The sequence below is a fragment of the Vitis riparia genome, chromosome 6 (genome assembly GCF_004353265.1).
Source record: "Vitis riparia cultivar Riparia Gloire de Montpellier isolate 1030 chromosome 6, EGFV_Vit.rip_1.0, whole genome shotgun sequence".
NCBI lineage: Eukaryota > Viridiplantae > Streptophyta > Magnoliopsida > Vitales > Vitaceae > Vitis > Vitis riparia.
The window spans coordinates 1788495-1809157 of NC_048436.1; the positions used below are offsets into that span (position 1 = coordinate 1788495).

The 20663-nt window shown below is 36.1% G+C and overlaps 3 protein-coding genes across 3 annotated transcripts; 2 read left to right on the forward strand and 1 right to left on the reverse strand.

Moving 5' to 3' along the window:
- The first annotated feature begins 1193 nt into the window (after window positions 1–1193).
- On the forward strand, window positions 1194–4355 carry LOC117915800 (zinc finger protein WIP3-like). Its single transcript, XM_034831489.1, has 2 exons — window positions 1194–1927; window positions 3499–4355. The coding sequence occupies exons 1-2, from the start codon at window positions 1325–1327 to the stop codon at window positions 3934–3936; spliced, it is 1041 nt and encodes a 346-aa protein (XP_034687380.1). The 5' UTR covers window positions 1194–1324; the 3' UTR covers window positions 3937–4355.
- Window positions 4356–10607: 6252 nt separating this feature from the next.
- On the forward strand, window positions 10608–15488 carry LOC117916716 (protein ADP-ribosyltransferase PARP3-like). The gene is given in 19 exon segments (XM_034832866.1): window positions 10608–10759; window positions 11180–11478; window positions 11562–11757; window positions 11859–11972; window positions 12048–12105; window positions 12192–12261; window positions 12628–12802; window positions 12912–13045; window positions 13130–13367; window positions 13477–13604; window positions 13701–13741; window positions 13744–13776; window positions 13875–14035; window positions 14120–14329; window positions 14433–14535; window positions 14626–14708; window positions 14796–14939; window positions 15032–15214; window positions 15319–15488. Coding segments are annotated over 19 exon segments (2511 nt in total). The 5' UTR covers window positions 10608–10687; the 3' UTR covers window positions 15388–15488.
- A 1404-nt stretch (window positions 15489–16892) lies between these two features.
- LOC117916717 (beta-1,6-galactosyltransferase GALT29A-like) lies at window positions 16893–18697 on the reverse strand. Its single transcript, XM_034832867.1, is given in 2 exon segments — window positions 16893–17471; window positions 17474–18697. Coding segments are annotated over 2 exon segments (1167 nt in total). The 5' UTR covers window positions 18378–18697; the 3' UTR covers window positions 16893–17208.
- Window positions 18698–20663: the final 1966 nt, after the last annotated feature.

A 20663-nucleotide genomic window follows, 5' to 3' on the forward strand; every position in this document is an offset into this window, starting at 1 on the left:
GTACCTGCACATAGCCAACTCCACATGTGTTGTGTGTTCAGTGTCTTATCTTTTTGCATGTTTCTAAGGTCTGAACATGAGGTGGGTCGCTCTCAATCAAAAATTATAAGGTTCTGTTAAGTTGTGTTGTCGTATGTACTATAGTACATATCCAATTTTATATCTTCATTGAAATGGGATTTACAAGCTCCCATAATATTTCCTGCAAATAAGGATAAGTTCATTAACTTTGTCGGTCTGGGACTGCGATTAATGTTGTTTGGAATAGTTGATCTTGGTGATATAATAAATGTAAATTTGTGATACTATACGGAAAGTGGCTGGATTTATGAAAGCACAGATGTGGAACGAGGATCCTGACCAAATGGAGTATTCTTCTGAGCTGGAAAAACACCCAGGGAATTGGTAAAAGTCGATCAATAATACAAAACTAAATTCGAATATCCCATCACGTTTTTTTTTTTTTTTTTTGTCAAATTGGGGATACAGTATGATATCCCATCACTCGGATCCGCAGCTTATATTGAAATTAAACGCGTAGACCCATCACCTTGCAGGTATATTTGGACCACCTTTGCCCATAAAATATAGATTATCTCGTCGAAATGGGGCTGTTCTTACATTCTGTGCAAGTACCCAATGTTTTTCTTTTTCATTTTTCATTTTTATTTTTTATTTTTATAGAATTCTTTTATGGGTTTAGGTATCTAAAATTGAAGAATGCTTTCTGACCTATCCTCTCTCCGACCCCTCCACATCTCACCTTAAACCAAAAATAATAAATAAATACATAAATAAATAAAGATAAGTCCCTTTCAGCATTTGAGTCCAGTGGCACGCAATGACGGTAGCATGTATAATAACAATTGTGTGCATGTGTGTGTACAATTTCATCATAAACAAGGAAAGGAATTGAGTGGCTTTGTTTGCTTTGAAGAAGTCTAAAATTTCAGGCTAGGTCATGGTGATGCAAGAATTAATAGGCTGAATTTTGAGTATTTGATTTGCTATTTTGATTTAAGACCAAAAGAAAAGAAAAGAAAATGTATATATATGTTAAAAAACAAATAGTGTGAAGACTATTTTGGGATTCCCTCCACACAGTGAGTCTGATTTTTGCATGTCATTTTCCAAACCCCACCACTAATCCCCTAATCTCTCTTTCTCTCTTTCTCTGTGTGACCAAATGAACGCCCAAGGGAAAAAAAGTTCCTAAAAGACAAACCAAACCACCTTTCATAAATCAACCATAAGTGCAAGCTTTCCCACAAAAGTTCTGGATATAAACCAATCTGAGCAGAGTTTTCAAGGAATCCCTCAGAAGATGGGCATAAGGAACTACCATGTAGGTGATATGAATCTTTGCTTTCAGCCTCCAACCTTCATAGAATGGCTCAAACCATCATCCTCTATCCCCCCTCCATCATCATCTTCATCTTCTTCTTCTTCTTCTTCTTCCTCCTCTTCTTTTTCTTCTTCTTCTTCTGCGCCTCTACAAGTTCATCAGTTCACAAATTCCATGATCAGTTCCTTGAAACTGCCTCTGTTTTACCAACAACAGCAAGAGTTGGCTCAGGAAACAACCCAGTGTTTGCCTCTTCTAAGCAGGTTTACAGAAACAAAACCCTTGAAGGAGGAAGATTTCGGAGTTCAAAAGGAGAGCGCTGGAATTAAAGAAGAGAAATTAGAGAAAGTTACGGTGGCCTTGCACATTGGATTGCCTAGTAGTACTGGAGATTCAGATGCTCAGAACAAGTCTTTTAACTTTAAGGAAGATCAGGAACCCACGAAGACGAGCTTTCATGGGTATTCTTTCAATACCGAGAGTAGGTTTTGGATCCCAACGCCAGCACAGATCCTTGTTGGGCCGATGCAGTTTGCTTGCTCCATATGCAGCAAGACCTTCAATAGGTATAATAACATGCAGGTTAGTAGAATCTTCTTGATCTCTCAACTTCCTATTCTTCTTCCTCCCTCTTTTTGTTCCCCTGGCTTCAAGTGAAATTTAGCTACAAACCTTCAATGGATGTCCATGCATGGCCCAAAATTCAGAAATTAATTATTAGATCTTGTTTAACTATTGTTTGTTGGTTTAAAGTTCTTTCAGTAAAGATGTCGGTAGGGTTAATACTCTCACTGTTTCTTTTGCAATGATAGTACTAGAGGTTAATGCAAATAAACCTCTTTTTACACATCTTTTCCCCTTCTCATAAGAGACAGACTGCCTCTATAATGGCATTAATTCAGTTGGAGCTTTTTTACTTTTTGCTTTGTCAGTTGGACAGCTTCTCAATTAAGTTGTGCATTCTGTGAGGATTTTGGGATGAAAATTCCATTAACAAAAGTTTTTGATATATTTGGTAAGAGGCATGGAAACAATTGGTACAAAGTAAAAGTATGTATCTTCAAGGAAATGTGTACTAAATATATGGAACACACAGATATCAAGCATAAGCACACGCAGATGTCAGAAACATAATTAGCAGATAATAAGTCCAGTAAAAAGCTTCTCTTAAACTCAGTAAGCCTTAAATATCTCTCTGAAGAACATGTATACCGTATATATCCAGATGGGAATAAACATCCCTCTCTAGATCACCAAGCAAAGAAAGAAAACTCCGCTCTTTGCAGTTATGAATGCTAGTGGGTTAGTCATTACATTTCAAGTCAGCTCCAGTATAATAGCTTCAAGATGTTTCTTCTTCCTCACTTTCATTTAGCAAGTACTGTTACGTGCCAATTTGTAGTTGGTCTTCTGCACTACAATCTAAAATATTTAATGGGGTATAATGGTTCGCTCTCATGTTTGTTTCATAGAGGTGTGCCTAAATTGTAACAATGAAAGAAGTACATGTAGAGAGCAAAACTATATGTCTACAATAAGCCCTTTTCCTTCCATTGATCAGAAGTTGTTTATATAGCTATGAAAAAAAGACTAAATCTAGCCAGCCTCTAAAATTTGGAATGTAGTTAATTGCATATTTACCATAACATCCATGTTTAATTAATCTTCGTTTTTTTTCTCCATCGTTTTCCTTTGGGTTGAAGATTCGGGCAAGCAGGTAGTCTTGGAAAGGAAGGTTAATGGTGCATACATCTATAATGAATATAAATGGGATGCACAAAATGATTAAGGGTAGAAACAAAAACATAGACTTGCCAAGTAGTTACAGGCTTCTGCCAATCCCTATTGAGGGACAGTTGAGTTTTATTCCAACCAAAATAACCAGGAATCCTTCTAGTTCGTCTTTGATAGTCCATTTTCTTGATCATACCCTTTTCCTATTGTTAATTACCCTCCTGAGATGAAAATTTCTTCCAAATCTATGTTTGATAATGTCGGTTCATGGATCCCTCCATTAGTCCATGTTGCGGAACAACCAACAAAATTTAGAATAAAGTTAACTGAGACATCATTAACCTTTTCTTTTTCAGTTTAAAAATGATGTTGATTCTGCTAGATGTTGAGCACTTACCATATTCTTCTTGGGCTTACAGATGCATATGTGGGGGCATGGATCTGAATATAGAAAAGGACCAGAATCCCTCAGAGGGGCACAACCAGCAGCAATGCTGAGGCTACCTTGTTATTGTTGTGCTCAAGGTTGCAAGAACAACATCAACCATCCTCGAGCAAAACCATTGAAGGACTTCAGAACACTTCAAACCCACTACAAAAGAAAGCATGGAGCAAAGCCATTCATGTGCAGAAAATGTGGAAAAACATTTGCTGTGAAAGGAGATTGGAGAACACATGAAAAGAACTGTGGAAAGTTATGGTATTGCACTTGTGGTTCTGACTTCAAACATAAAAGATCGCTAAAGGATCACATAAGATCCTTTGGGAAGGGTCATTCTCCACACCCTTCTCATGAAGGCTTTGATGATGAGAAGGAGTGCATCACTGGGTCTGAAGACGAATATGTTCGCCTGTGAAGATTGCAGCAGTACCTTTTATTTTAGGTTTATCTAAAGATTTTAAGTATAGACACTGAAGGTTGAAGGGCTTTAAGCTTATGCTCAGTAACAAAAAATTCTCAAGTGCCTTCTGTAGGGAAGCACAACGGGAGGGGTTTGCTACGGAGCATTTGCTGGACAAAGAGCTATTAGTAGTAATTTTACGGTTTGTGTGCGTAGTGGTTTGGCAATAAGATGATTACCCCAAAGTCATGAAGTAGATGAATTTTCTTCTCTCTTGGCAAGGCCAAGTAGCTCCCCACTTATTTTTCAAGCTTTTGTCATCTACCCAAGGGAGAAAATTTATCCACTTCATTACTAAAGTAAGGGTAATCTAACATAAGTACTGTACTTCTCATAAAATATATATCAGTACTCTTTCTCTTTTTCTCTCTCAAGATCAAAATTTGGATGATCAGCTATATATATCTTATGTTAGTTTTCTCGTAATTAAGGATAACTTTCCGTAAGCATGCTAGACGGATGATATCATCCCTTTCATAAAACAGCTAAGAACTGGATAGTCATATGATCTTCAAACGCGGACACACACACACACCCACGCAACTATAATATTGTCCTGTGACGAGAACTTGTGCTGAATGCATAAGCCTCTTTGAGAAGTACACTCTGATATCACCAGGGAACAAGTGATCAGAGTGAACTCTTTCTGCATACTTTTGAAGAAAGCCTTTTAACTAATCCCCAAAAGATGAAGCCAGCTAATTTAGTGACAGAAATAGCAGCAACAGTAGTAATACTAGTTTCACATAATGATATGTTCACAGTTATAAACTAAAGTCTCTACACAACCAAAGAAAGCAAAGTTATCTTCCTACAATTGTTTAGCAGTTTCCCAGATATATAATTATGCAAATTTTGTTTTATTAGCTAGTCAATACACTCAGTATGAAAAAACAATCATGTGATACAGACATCCATGCTACAGTGACATGAATGTGAACGTTAAACATAAGTTATAGTATGATATAATAATTGACTGCAAGTAAAAGTCCTTTAATTCTATTTCTATACATTATTTCCACTCTCAACCTAATGCGCCGCTTGTTTCTCTAGAAGGTCTCCGCAAGGAAAAGAATAGGAATATCGCTGTTATGTATGCATTTCTTTCTCCATTCAATTCTTTGTGCTAACAAAACGAAGCACATAGCAAAATATATATATATATATATCATATTTGATATAATATATGCTTTCCAACCTTGATGATAGGATTGTCACGGCGGAAAATGAATAAGGTGGAGACTTTTGTGAGAGTCCAAGTTGGAGGCCATAACAAACCCACCACTAACTGATCATTACATAAACTAGAGACTGCTTTTAGACTTACATTAAGGAACTTGATCCAATATACCTAATAGCTTGAGAAGCCAAAAGGGTGTGTTCTTGCTGGTGTGAAACGGGCATATGCATTATGATCCCCCCCCATTTTTTTTTTTTTCTATATGAAAGCATAAGAGAGGGTGGGGCTGAAATGTGGTTTCTTTTGAGGTAGGCTTGACCAGCAGAAAAGGTATTGGAAAAATGTGAGAGGGGGTTTGATCTTTGAAGATAAAGGTGAAGAGGAGGGGGATCCGCCACTATGGTTTGTCGGAAGAGAGAATTTTAAGGTGAAAGGAACAGCCTCTGGGTTTAACTCAACTCGAATAGGCTATGTGGGGTTGCACCCATGTGGGGAAGCTTGTATGAGCCAATAGTTAGTTTTTTCTCAATCCACCGAGGGCGTCTTCCAGGACAAAAGCTTTGCTAGCTCTGAGTGCAATATGAGCCACAAACAACAGGAAAAGTACATTTTCTGCATATCAGCAACAATAACTTATTATAAGCTTTTGTGAAAACTCAATAACCTAGATCAGATTTCTGCTTGTCTCTTGCCTTACTCCAAACGACAGAGCCCAGCCTCACCAGAGTAGTTTGAGTTATGCTTGGTATCATTTAGAAAATCTTTGATTACCCAAAAAATTGAGGCAAAATGTGGGGGTAAGAAAATGAGGAAAAGTAGAAAGAAAATAAATTTAAAATTAATAAATTATTCTTATACGTTATTTCAAATTTATTTTACTTATTTTAATTATGTTATGTCAATATTAAATAAAAGAAAATTTCGCAGCCTTTTAACTAATTTTAATTATATTTTATTTTATATTTTTCATTGTAAAATCAAATATAAGAAAATTATATATTTTTTTAGTATTTTTTTCTTTAATACTTTCTTAAAACCAAACTCAATCTTTAATTAGCATGTGGAATGGCATTTTTCATGCGATGCCAAGCATACGTAACACAAGGTATAATTAATTTTATACGCAACAACTATCGATCCAAATCATCATAACAAGATGACAAAAAAAAGTCCTACAGGATTGTCATAGTTTCTTGGTATAATAATTTTTTTAGAAAAAAAAAAGAAGGGGAAGTTACAACGTTAAGGAGTTTTAGTTTTTTAAAAATAAAAATAAAAATATTAAACAAATGTGAAGCGTCTATAGAAGAGAACCAAAGAAAAATGCTAAGAGAGAATAGAAATTTCAAATTAGACGTGGAAAAGATACTTTTTAGATGTGAAAAGAAATTTGTTTTTGTTCATCCAACTAGTAGATGGTTAGGAAGTCAAGAAAAAAAATGGAGACTTTTTAATTGAAACACATTAATGGTAGTACGACAAGTGTAATTTAATGCTTGACCAAAACAAAGTTTTTGTGAGTGAGAGTTTTTATTATTATTTGAGAGAAATTTACATATAATAAAATTCTAAAATAAATATAAATATTTAGTCTCAAGGAAAATTCTACAAATTTAAGAAGTAAGGTTTTGTGGAAAAATATAAATATAAATAAATAAAAATTAAATTTTAGTTGTTCGGTAAAAGAATATTGTACAAAATGGAAGGGAAAATTGGGGGAAAATAATTAGATATAATTTATAATAAAATGAAAAAGTTTTACTATGTAAGAGCAAAAAAAAATGGTGATATTTGCTTTGGTTAGATAGGTGGGCAATGATTGAAGCAATAGAACAAAAAAAAAATAATTAAGATAGTTGGAAAAAAAAAAAATGTTGATATGATTGATTAAGGCCATACTCTGTGTAAAAATAGTACCAAAAATCGCATCTTAAGTTTGAGTATATCAATAAAAGCATCATTCAACTAAGCAATTATATGACATCTTGTGTATGCTCAATTTTCTCATGTTTCCTTTTAGTTTTTGATGTTTACAACCATATTTTATGAATAATGGTGACCTTAATATCCTTTTGAAGCATATTAGATGTGAGAATAAAGGATAAATTGAACCAAAAAACCTAAATTGCAAGGAGTTCTCGGGTATAGTTTATGTCCAACCTATAAAATGTCTTGAAGTGGTTGAAGAGACTAGACATGTCCAATCAAGCTAAAATAATTTTTTTTGAATTTTTCACTTTCCAAACTTAAATCTAATCAAATTTCAGAATTTTAAGAGGTCAAGAGGGTGTCACCAAGGGCTCCATAAGGGCACTACTCCCTAGTAGTGTCACCCCCTTATTTTAAGGAGCACATTATTGCAACCCATAAGTGACCTTTTTTATGTTTAAATCCAATGAAATGGGCTAGGCCCAATGGCTTACTAATTCCAAATCATCCTGGGGCCTTTTTTATGTGAAGGAGAGATGCTCTCTCACGTGAGGGAACTTAGGGCTAAATATAAAAAGAGGAATAGGTAGCCATTGAAGGGGTTCAAATCTTCTGCCTTAGGGGGGAGTTCATGCACATTCTTGCAGTCAACCTTGGGAAGAGGAGATCTTAGATAAACTTTTGTTTTTAGGTTTCTTTAATTTTTTTGGTCTTGCTTTAGATTATTTCATTTGTCTTGATTTGGTTTTATTTAAGGTGTAATTGAATATTTTCAATAGTCTTGATTATTGCAATCTCATATTTGATTTAAGATTTCAACATTCAATTTCTTATTCTTCATTTCAATCTTTCAAGTTAATTTTTATTCAATGTCTATTGAGTAGTCATTTAAGGTTGAGGAAAGGGAGCCTTAGGGCATTCCTTTCCACCAATGGAGTGGCTGTGCTCATAAGGTATTTATAGTTTTAATTTACCTATTAATTGAATCCTTTTTATCTAAATGAAGGCTATATTTCTTAATATTTGACAATTGGAGTTTAGGGGTTGCTTTAGGGTATTCCAAGTGCTTAAGGGTTAAACCTTTTGACTTAATATGATCATTATTGAGCCCTTAATGCTGAAATTTAACAAAATAGAAAAATATAGAGCCTTTTTGAAATCACCAAACTTTTATATATTTGGAAATTGAACTTAGCAGTCTCTTTAGGGTATTTCAAGTGCTTAATAATGAAGTCATCTTAACTTGTAATGATCACTATTGAGCCTTTAATGTTGTGATTTATAGATGAGATATTGGGCTAAATGAAACCATCAAATTTTTATACCCAATTAGAAATCGGAGCCTAAGGTCCCATATGGTATTCCAAGCACTTAATGAGAAAGTCATTTTGACTTGAAACAGCACTATGCAAGCCTAGGACAATAATTTTCAAATCACTAATTTTGTAGGAAAACTGGGATTATGTAAAGGGGATCCAATTGATAAGTAAACACTTCTAGTTAAAATATTGATAACAAAGATCATTCCATGGTAAGGAAGGGACCCCAAGGAATTACCCATCATCAACTATTAGTTATAAATTAGTTAAGATTATATTTAACCGATTCTTGTTTTTCCCATAACAACTTTCCAACAACTTTCTTGCCAAAAGCAAGAATTTAAGAAAAAGTTTTCCACCACCGCTTTTTTCAATATCACTTCCCTAAGGTTCAATACTTGACTCACTAGGTTTCTAAAGCTACAACTGCACCCCTATGCTTAGGGAATGCCAATCTATACAAATTTCAAGGCATTCAATAATTCTATAAATCAGGATAATGTATGAAGAAGAAAAAAAAATAATTCTTAAATATAAAATTAATTATTATAGGAATAAATTAATAACATGTGATATAAAACTCTTGTTAGGTTGAAATAGGTTTTGATTAATGAGATTTATCTTATTTGTTTAGGTAAACTCTAAGTTTAATCAACTTATTTTCTCTATTTGGCTTTTTACCTTTACATCAAGTAAGAAATTATGACCCTTCAATATTTTTTGAAATGTTATTTTTCTAAAAAGGTAGGAAAATGTTTTTCCATTATGAAGTCAATAAGATAGTCATCGACTTGATAATACCATCTGATCTGCTAGTCCCTTCTAAATTGAAGGGTTATTTGTTTCTAAAGGTCCCACTAGTTTAGGAAAAAATTGTTTATATTTTGTATGTTTGAAAGTTATGTTATGTATTATTTTACGTATATTTTCATAAGATAACTTCTTAGTATATTCTTTATTAAGCTAAAGTTTAGTACCTTTGCTTTTGAAAACCCCTTTTAGGTAACCTAGATGTAGATGACAATGAGTGACATCAAGGTTAGGAAGGGTTCTTGTTAATTTAATTTTTGTTTGACCTTAAAGTCTTTATTTAGACATATTGATTTGGATTATGTGTTATGTTTTAATTATTGTATTAACTTAATCTAATTTAATATTATAGTTATGTCAATTATTAAACCACCATCTTAGAAAGATACTTTCAACTCTACGAGTTCACTATAAAAGGAGAATATGTCTTTTGTTTATTTTGACTATTCAGTCATTTTGCATAATTTATCTTTTTGTGTATATTCTTTGTCTTGATTCTCAATTTTTCCTAAAGAGAATATAAAAAATTATTGATCCACAATAATGAAGTTTCATATTTTAAAATATAAAAAAAAAAAGCTGAAAAAAAAAACTAAATTGGACTTTTAATTAGTGGTGTACACATGATGCTAATATGCCTAATGCCATGGCCAAGTGGAAGCCATGTCCATACCCTCAAACTATAATCCCGGCGAGAATATTGTTGCTACAGGGTATTGCCACGCCCAGTAGCAGACAAACTATTATGCAACTACATGATATTGACGCTTCCGGCTTCTCTAACCTTTAGTCACAGCCATTGGCCGCTGCTAAAAGGCCTTCTTCTTGTAGTGAAAGTGGACAAGCTCTGTTTAATAAAGGTTAGGAGTGAAATATTCTGAAGGTCCAACAGAGAGATAGCAAAATGATGAATCTTTTTTTAAAGTGTAGGCGTTACATGGTAAGTAGATTGGTCAATATAACGAGATCCAATTGGTCAATAACTTGGGACATATTTGGTCACAATTTTAGCTTGAGCACCAGTTTTCTCTAGGCAATTTTAGATAAAAAAAAATATCTAAATTTTATGTTGATAACGTGATTATATGGGGCCAAAGCCGGAGATCAGAATTCAAATTCTCAGACGGACTGGTGTTGTCTGGAAGCAATCCCATTCCCACCCAAATACAGCCAAGAGAATGAGAGACAGAAACCAAAATTTGCAACAAAAATACACCAATCTCCACCACCCAACCCCAATTCCAGAATCCACCTTGCAACCCACTACCTGCCGACACTCACACACACAATAATTCAAATACCAACCCATTCACACTCTCACACGCAGTTTCCCTAATTCAACATCCCTAGTGGAAGGCCCAGTTACCCAGCAAGCTGCCAACTCACACCACCAGCTGTCATAATGCAAGGCTGTGAATATTACCCAGTTGGCCACGTGGCATGCCTCCACTTCCATGCATGCTGACACATGGTGTTTCCTGGGCAAGACACAGGAGTCGAGCCGTTTTTACAAAAACTATCTACGTGTCCATCCATGGAGGTTTGTCATCACTCTACCTTCATCACCTTTCTACTAGTTATATTCCTGTTTATCTACAGCTGCAATCTTGGAGTCCTGAAACTTTGGTCATCTGTTTCGTTTCTTGGAAAATATTATTCACCCCATTTTCTTTCTGGAGAGACCAAAAGAATAAACACCCACCTCAGAAGATGAAGGTTTGTTCTCCTTTTTTAGTCTTGTTTGCCCCAAATGATGAGTGTTTTACAAGCTTTCTTTGGTTTTTACTAATGTTGAAAATTTTAACTTATTTTCATTTTTATTATCATTACCTAACTAAGAGAGGTGTATTATTGGGATGGGGAGGGTTTGTGGGAGGTTTACCAACCAAAAGAAAGATAAAGGTATATTATTTCTATGAACAATCACGTCTTAAATGGTGGGTGCTGTGGAAACGTGAAGGTTCATGAAACAAGGCCCCAAGCTCATGCAAATGCTGAGGAGGAGAAAGCAGGAGGGAAGAAGCAGAAGGCAGAGAACAAGACACATGAAGCTGAGCAAGCCCAGAAGAAGGCCAAGCCCGAAAAGGAGGACAAGGACAATGGACAGCAAAATGGGAAATCTGCAGCTGAGATTGCGAAAGAGTTTGAGCAGTTCTGTAAAGCTACCAGTCAGCACCTGTCCATCAAGCAGATGAGGGAAATCTTGGAAGCTAATGAGCAGGACCATTCTGGGTCTGATGATGCTGTTGTCCCCAGATGGTTAGTTATCTTCCTGTCTCTACCATGCAAAAGCTTTATTCCACGGAGTACTTGTTGATTCTCTAAATCTCATGTTTGGACAGCCAAGACATGATGTTTTATGGGGCACTGGAGAAATGCCCAGCCTGTGATAACACTTTGGAGTGCACTGGCGACAACTATGTCTGCACTGGAGCCTTTAGTGAATGGTCTTCATGCACCTACAGCACAAGGGACCCTGTGAGGAGGGAAGAACCAGTCAAATTACCCGACTCGGTCAGGGAGTCCTCTGCTTTTGAGGTGATCATCAGCCTAATCCATCTTGGTTTCAGCATTGATTAGCCCAATGAGTTCAGGGATTTCAATATTTCATTGAACCTTCTTTCTCTTTACTCTCATAGTTGATAAAGAACCATCAGGAACAGGGTAACTTCCCTCGCAGGAATTTAAATCCTACGGGCAAACCTTTCACTGGAATGCTGATTTGTCTCTCGGGTCGTCTTTCTAGAACACATGTAAGTAGTCCCCTCTGCATATTCTTTGGGCATGATACAATGTCTGTATGATATAATGTTTTGTTTTGTTATAAGCATTACTGGAGAACAAAGATTGAAGAACATGGAGGGAAGTTTGCCAACTCTGTCCTTGGTAATTTTGTCTACTCTTTAGTGACATTTCAATTGATATTTGTTCACTGGTTTTTATTACGTGCACTGTTTTGACCATCTCTGCAGGTGCGACTTGTCTGGTTGTCTCGCCTGCTGAGCGAGAGCGGGGTGGCTCTTCCAAAGTTGTGGAAGCAATGTCGGTATTAAGATGTTTAACCATATATATGCATCCAGTATTAAAATCTTGTCCAAAGTTGTAAAAGCAATGGCATTATCGTTTTGTACACATCTGCACAGGCAGTCATATGCATGCATATAAAAGACATGTTTATTCTACTAGATCATGAAATATTGTTGTTGCTATGGAATCTGTATGTGCATAAAACAATTACTTTTTCTGAGTCCTCACCTATCAAATTTTTAAGTGTTGATAGTTGGTAGTTGGTTCCCTCTCAAACTGTCTGTTAGTTTGGTGTAAATTTTCCATGGAAACCCACAGGCCATATGGTCCTCATTGCTGATACAGTACTTGAGATTTAAATACCATTTAAAATTGAAACAGGGAGAGGGGCATACCGGTGGTAAGGGAAGCTTGGTTGAGTGACAGCATTGAGAAACAAGAAGCTCAGCCTCTGGAAGCTTATGATGTTGTCAGTGACCTGTCTGTTGAGGGCAAAGGAATTCCATGGGATAAACAGGATCCCAGTGAAGAGGCACTGGAGTCTATTTCAGCAGAAGTAATTTCTCTCAACTAGTTACATGTTAGGAAACATTTAGAAATTTCATCCATTCCATATGGAGAGTGAATTCCAGGATTTTTAGTAATGACTTGATCTGTGGGTGCAGATCAAGCTATATGGGAAGAGAGGCGTATACAAGGATTCCAAGTTGCAGGAGCAAGGAGGAAAGATCTTTGAGAAAGATGGGATATTGTACAACTGTGCCTTTTCCATTTGCGACCAAGGCAGAGGAGTGAATGAGTAACCAATATAAACCCCCTTTTTGGTTAACATTGTTTTCTATTATATGACTTTGCGTTCAATTTCTAAGTTAAATTGGTTCAGCTACTGTATTCTGCAACTGATCATCGTTCCGGAGAACCAATTGCATCTGTACTATAAGAAAGGGAGAGTTGGTGATGACCCCAGAGCAGAGGAAAGGGTGGAAGAATGGCAGAATGTGGATGCTGCTGTGAAGGAGTTCGTTAGACTTTTTGAGGAACTAACTGGTAATGAGTTTGAACCATGGGAGAGAGAGAGAAAGTTTCAGAAGAAGCTATTAAAGTTCTACCCAATTGACATGGTATAATGTTTTGTGTCCCTTAGCAGTGTAGTTTTTTAGCTTCAGCAGAGGGCGTATTGCCCTCCTCTCAAAAGTGTTGCACTAATATGGGGCCTTTTTTATTGAATAGGATGATGGTGTTGATGTGAGGTATGGAGGGCTTGGCCTTCGGCAGCAAGGGGTAGCAGTCGCACACTGTAAACTTGAGCCATTGGTTGCAAATTTCATGAAGGTTTTGTGCAGTCAGGAGATCTATAGGTATGATCCCACTCTAGATTGTTCCTGGTTTTTCCCTTCATTTCTGTTTTGAAAGGGTTGCTATGGTCAGTGGCATATCATTATTTCTGAACCCAGATATGCTATGATGGAGATGGGCCTAGATTCCCCTGACCTGCCAATGGGATGCTCTCTAATATCCACTTGAAAAGATGTAAGAACTCCCAAACCCCACCCCACCGCATCCTTCCTCTCCGTTTTTACCTCCTGTGGTCCTTTCTCAATATTCACAAGATTATCTCATGTCATCAGGTGAGGAGGTTCTCCTAAACTTCATAGAAACTGTGAAATCAATAAAAGAGATAGAGATAAAGGCCAAGGCTACTTGGTCAGATTTCAGCCAGAGATGGTTTACTCTCTTGCACTCAACTAGACCTTTCATCTTTAGAGATCATCGAGAGATTGCAGATCATGTGAGGAAACTAGGCTTATTACCAAGTCACATATGACATCATGATTCCCTCACCTCTCTATTAACTAGTCCTCTTGACTTGTAGGCTGCGGCTGCACTGGAGACTGTTCGAGACATAACAGTAGCTTCACACCTTGTTGGAGATTTGACTGGCTCTACTCTTGATGACCCATTGTTTGATCGGTATAAGAAACTAGGTTGCTCAATATCCCCACTGGAGAAAGACACTGATGACTATAGGATGATCCTCAAATACCTGGAGAAAACTTATGAACCTGTCAAAGTTGGTGAAATTGTAAGTTCTACCTTTACTCTAATGCAAGATAGTCAAATTCCTTGTCCCCAACAGTCATGACCCTCTTTCCATTTTTGTGGTTTTGGTGATCTCTGTTTTCCAGAGCTATGGAGTGTCAGTTGACAACATATTTGCTGTTGAACCGAGCGCATGCCCTTCCCATGATGAAATGAAGAAGTTGCCAAGCAAAGTCCTGTTATGGTGTGGTAAGATTCTGCATTTTGGTTCATATTACTGTTTCCTTGTATTTCATTTTGGCATTATTTAGTCTTCAATATCTATTTATTCTCAATCAGGCACCCGAAGCTCAAATTTGATGAGGCACTTGAATAAAGGGTTCTTGCCAGCGATATGTTCTCTCCCAGTCCCAGGTTATATGGTATTTATCAGTGATCAGAAACTAAAGCTTTCACTGCAACTGTAATTTTTCATAGTATATATGCTAAGTGTATGGGCTTTCTATCAGTTTGGCAGGGCAATTGTTTGTTCTGATGCTGCAGCTGAAGCTGCTAGATATGGGTTTACAGCTGTGGACAGGCCAGAAGGTTTCTTGGTTTTGGCTGTTGTTTCTCTGGGAGACCAAGTCACTGAGTATAAGAATCCACCTGAGGTATGTGAACTTGGTTGCCAAGCTTTAGAATGAACGAAATATTTTGCTCTCCCCATGGAATCCTGGAAAGCCTTACAAATTAATAAAAGCAGGAGACAAAGTCATTGGAAGAGAAGCAGCTAGGGGTGAAAGGTTTGGGGAGGAAAAAACCAGATGAAAATGAACACACTGTTTGGGAAGATGACGTCAAAGTACCTTGTGGACACCTGATCCCTTCAGAGTATAAAGACAGCCCTCTTGAATATAATGAGTACTGTGTCTATGATCCAAAGCAGGTAATTAGGTTCATGGCAGGTTTTGGTTCAATAAGCTATCCTACTCTCTGTAGGAGATATTCCAACTGAATTGGACTGAATTGGTTACACTTATGTACTTACAGGTGAGCATAAGGTTCCTGGTGGGAGTGAAGTATGAAGAGAGAGATGTTGAGATGGACACAGCAGAATGAAGAAGTTACATGGATGTGGTAAGGAAATGAAGCAGCACTAGAGCATAAAAGGGTTCTGTATGGATCTTTCCGTCTCCCATCTTTGTGGATGGCGAATTGGTGACCCCTTTCAGTTTCCTTTGGAGGGGTTAACTTGTTATTTTGGTTTCGATCATCAAAACCCCTCTGCCTTTCACTTTATATCCTGAGCCCAGTAAATTGACTTGTTTTGTTGTTTATAATCATCAACATTCCTCTGGCTTCAGCTTTTACACAACACCATCTTCTAAATTTCTTTTGTTCAAATAATTGACAACTCATAGGAGATCGAATCTAAACATGATTTCACTGTCCTTGATGACCAATGATGGTTCACCCCAAAAGAGCTTTCAAGGGACCAGAATGGCTCCTCATATGGAGGTGATTTGAGAATGCTAAATGCTGCGAAGGGATGGTTCTTATTTGGACCTTACAGGAAGGGGTCGGGGATTTCAGAATATCTAATGCTAGTTGGGCGTGGGGGCTGGGCGGTTTGTTTGGTAGGGACGATGTTGGTAAATAACAAATTGCTACTGGGTATCTTAAATTAAGAGGGGCATTCATCTAATTATTCATTCGAGAATCAGTCTGAGTCTCTCAGGTGTCCAAGTCCCTCCACCTAGTAGCGGGCCAAGAAAGGAGTGTAAGGAGGCAGTAGGAGCTTACCTGGAGAGAGAAGAAATAACTAAAACCTTCAACTAGCAACCTGACGTCAGTAGAGAATGACTCAGAGCCAAGATTAACAGCAGCTACCTCATGACAACCTTGATGGCTGATGAGGACCCAAAACAAGCCAGAAAAATGTGGTGCTTCCCAAAGTATCTGAGGCAAGAGAATCAAGTGGAAGACGGGGGAATCCTTCCTCCGCATAAAACACTAAATGAGCCCTATAATTGCATGGAACTCTTACACTTTTCATATTTTCTGCTACCTACTACTCAAAACCATCATATAATCCTGCTGAATACAAATTGTTTTTTTCTAGTTGGTTTAAGTTATGAAACTTAAAGGTAATCATATAAAAAAAACAGTTAACAAAAGGTTGAAACAGTTGATAAGCTGTACAAGAAGACAAAAGGCAATTAGTGAGAGGCAAGAAGCAATCATAATCAATTGATTAAATTCAAATTTCAGCACAAGCAATGAGCTAGTATACATTCTGCAGTAACTTATTTCCATTCTTGGTATGCATGTCATATACCAAACCATATGAACAGGTCATCCACCTCTGAGGCAACACCCATCCACTGGGCCATACTCAGGTTCTCTTTAGTTCCCAAAAGGATCTCACTTCATCAAATTAAAAAATAACTAACATTACTTTATCAATGTAGCTTGCATAAATAACCTTGCAGTTTCTATTACTGGTTCAGTAGGACTCCGAAAAGCTGCTAAAACCAGAAATGAGCGACTTTCTAACTTTGGCTAGTCCATGAATAGTAACTTCACCAAAAATGGGGGTTATAAACCTCCATACAAGAAACAAAGATACAAAATAGGTACCCATAAAACATTTAAAAAAGACAAGAGTTATATACATCAAAAGCTGGAGAAAATTAAGAAAAATTCAACCTGAAGAAAAACACCACAGAACCCAGGTCCTGAAATCATATCCCTAGATTCAGTTCTACATTGGGTGATGCCCCAAACTACCTTGGGTAGTACAGGGTTCCAAAATGAAACAGATTCTTCAACAGTTTTGTACCTTTCTATCTGTCTCGTGGAAAACTAGTAGAATTACATGAAAAGGAAAATAGGAACTTCACAAAACAATTTACCAAAACCACAAGCATAGAGAAAAATTCAATGATATATGAGCACAGGAGGGATGTTGAACTTGCTGGAAATGAATGGAATTACCTGGGGTCTCTCCACCAAATCACGATAAAAATCATACTCTGCCTCATAATCATGCAAAGGGAGCTCTGCCTTTTGAGTGGTGTGATAATGGTGCTTGGCTGATGCTGATTTCCCGAATCCGAATATACTGACTTTGTCGCAAATTCCCAAAGCAAGCATGACAGCCTGCATACCCGAAGAGTAATGGAACATAGCCCCATCATGGCAGAGCTCCATTCGTCCACAGGCTTCTTCAACACCTCCACAAAGCGTTTCAGTGAGTAATACTTCACAATTCGGGCACACAGCATATCAAAGCGGGGATCAGTGATCAGCAAAGGCGCCTTGTGTGATGAATTGCAGAGTGCGTAGTCCAAGAAATGCAGGGGTTGGCAAATGTACATTATCATTGGAACATTCACCCCATATGGATGGCAAAAACATCCTTCTCTCCGGGCACACAGATGCAATATATTGCTATTTATAAAAGAAATGCTGGTTTTGGATCCTACATTGTGCTCAAATCTATCAAGTCTCGCGTTGTTCAGCCGAATCACAGCCTCGTGGCTATCAATCATCTCTCCATATTCACTTCTCAGCAAAATCCCACTATTCCCCACAACTGCACAGGAAGAATAACGCTTCCCCAATCCTACTAAACCATTGTGCTTATCGATTGGATGCTTCACTAAGCGAATCAAATCCGACATTATCTCCGGATGAAACCTCTTGTTTCTATACCAATCGTTCAAATTTCTCCGGAACTCCAACCAATACCGATAGAACTTGGGTGATCGGAGCTGGATAGGGACGCCTCTGGAGGACCTGGCATGGTCGTCGATGTGGTTGAACCGCCGCCACGACGCGAAGGTCCGGTACCGGCCTTGCCCGGCGAAATTGCCTTCCAACATCTGCTCAATCTCATGCTTGGACTGAGCCTCACTCAAGTCAACGGCGGCGATTCTGAGGAGGGTGGAGTTGAACACGGGCACCACCCGCCGGGGTCCGGCCAAATCGTCGGTTTCGAGGTGGAACGAGGCGAAGCCGCGGCGGAGCGCCACCCTGAAAGTGAGGGTGCCGGCCGCGGCGATGAGCAGCAAGATGCTGAAGAGTGGCCGAACCGACCTTTTCATCGGCTCAACGAGGGTAAACGGCTTATGGGTATGCTAGAATCGATGAAAACAAAAGAAAAAACGGATGAAAGAAAGGATTTGGACTGGATTCATAGTGGGTGTGAAGATGTTTGCAGGCACAGAAGAATTTCGAAAAGCAGATTGCTGGGTGGTGGGAGTCGTGGGACTAGGGAGTTGGGATTTTGAGGTGGCCACAACACTGCACATGTTGGGCGTTGGGAGTGGGAGATTGGAGAGTGTTGAAATGCTGGTGAAATCCCTAGAGCTCTGGACCAGGTCACCAGGGTAACCGCTTGACTATTGGGTACCACCTATAATCGCTGGATTTTCGATTTATTTATGCTGTTCTTGTTTTGGATCTACATCTCAACCTATAGAAATGCAATAATATCTTCTTCTTTCTTTTCTTTTCTCTCTCATGAATCTACATCTCAACCCTATAGAAATGGAAATAAGATCTTCAGTAACTGATTTAATCAATAAAAACAACTTTTGGAAAATATCTATAAATAATAATTAATCATACTTATATTTTTTTATATTTATTAATTTATTTAGGAAAAATCATTTTTTAACGATTTTTCTAGTTTTATGGATAAAGTAGATCTTCTCATACTCACAAATTTATCTATATTTGGTAAATAAGAAGCCTCTAATTTATCCTGATAAAATATAAGAGATGATTTTGAATTTAATTAAAAATTTGAAATCATAATTATTCTTATTTTAACAAAAATATTTTAAAATATTATTTTCAATATAATTGCAAAACAGATACTTAAACGTCCGTTCGCTAACCTTTTTTCGAAAACAAATCTAAAAAATTATTTTTGAGAATAATTTTTAAAATTGTTTTTTGTTATCTATTCGAAATATAAAATATTTTTTAATTATTTTAATATATTTTAAAATTTATTTTATTTAATATTTATTTTTATTATTTAATGTTTATATAATATTTTTTTAATAGTACTTGAAAAACTAGTGAAAAAAAATTAAAAGATGTTCCCTGATAACATCATCGTGCTTTTTACTCTTAAGAATAAAAAAATATAAAATAATTTTTATTATAAAACATGTTTTCTATGTTTTTTTGTTTCAAAAAACAAAAATCTGTTTGGTTAGCCTTCTACTTGACTTTTTCTTCTTTCAAAATAAAAATAGAAGAAGTCAAATAACATTCAAAGTACACCCTTATTGATCGTAACAAATACACTTAGCAATTATTTTTCTTTCAATAAACGTATGATTATCATCTCATATATATTTTAAAAATAAATGAGTCTGTCTCCGAAAGATGATTGATATGATTGAATCTGTCAAATTTAAATGCTTGCAAGTTAAGTTCAAATTAATTAGTTATTAGAGTTAGTATGCAATATGAATATTCAGTCATAAAGTCCATTACTCCTTTCAATAACATTTGGATTTAAAGGGTGTTTAATAAATTATTTAATAATTTAAAATAACTAATAATTTAATTTAAGTGATGATTAAGTGTATTATATATATATATAAAAGATAAAAAATGATATAAATTAAAATAAAAATGATTTTTTTCTCCTAATTATAATTTATGAAGATAAATATGTCAATTTATAATTTAAAATAATTTTTAAGTTAATTTTATCAAACAATCTTAATATTTAAAGTAAAAATTAAGTAATATATAATTTAACTTAACTTATAAATAATAAACATTAAGTCTTATGAAAGCCCTTAAAATCAACCTAATTTAAATCTTCAATTTATTTTGATATAATTTTAAGTAAATTTATTGGACTTATTATTGAAGGGTTTTAAATAGAAAATCTTCTGTTCTAATGTGGATGACAATTTTTTTTTTCTTTTATTTCTTTGGCTTTGTTATTAACTATTTTTCATTTGATGCAAAAGGGGAATACCTCCCTCTTTTCATTTTTTTTTTTATATGGACCATTCATTTTTCTTTTTTTTTTTTTTTGTCATGATGTAATTGATGTAATTATTTTATTGTATGATTGATTTAGAAAGTTTGAATATTTCTTTTATATATGTAAATCAATTATGTTAAAGGCATAAGTTTACATTAAAGAATCTTATCCTTAGGATCTATGTAGAAGAGTTACACACAAACAACCTTTTAAAGTTAGAATTGATTTTTGATTTTTAAATTTTGTTTTAATAAAATCTCTCAAGTAGGATTTAAATTAATAAAAAAAAGGAATAAAATAAATAAATATCATTTAAAAAACTAATGAAGAGTGAGCAAACCAACTTTCTATAATATTAGTTCAACTAAAAGTC

What these genes read in the sequence shown, in the direction of transcription:
- LOC117915800 (XM_034831489.1), top strand. Translation starts at nt 1,325, where the DNA reads ATGGGCATAAGGAACTACCATGTAGGTGATATGAATCTTTGCTTTCAG. An exon ending in ATAGGTATAATAACATGCAG is followed by an intron (nt 1,928 to 3,498) that starts GTTAGTAGAATC and finishes TTGGGCTTACAG; the next exon opens with ATGCATATGTGGGGGCATGG.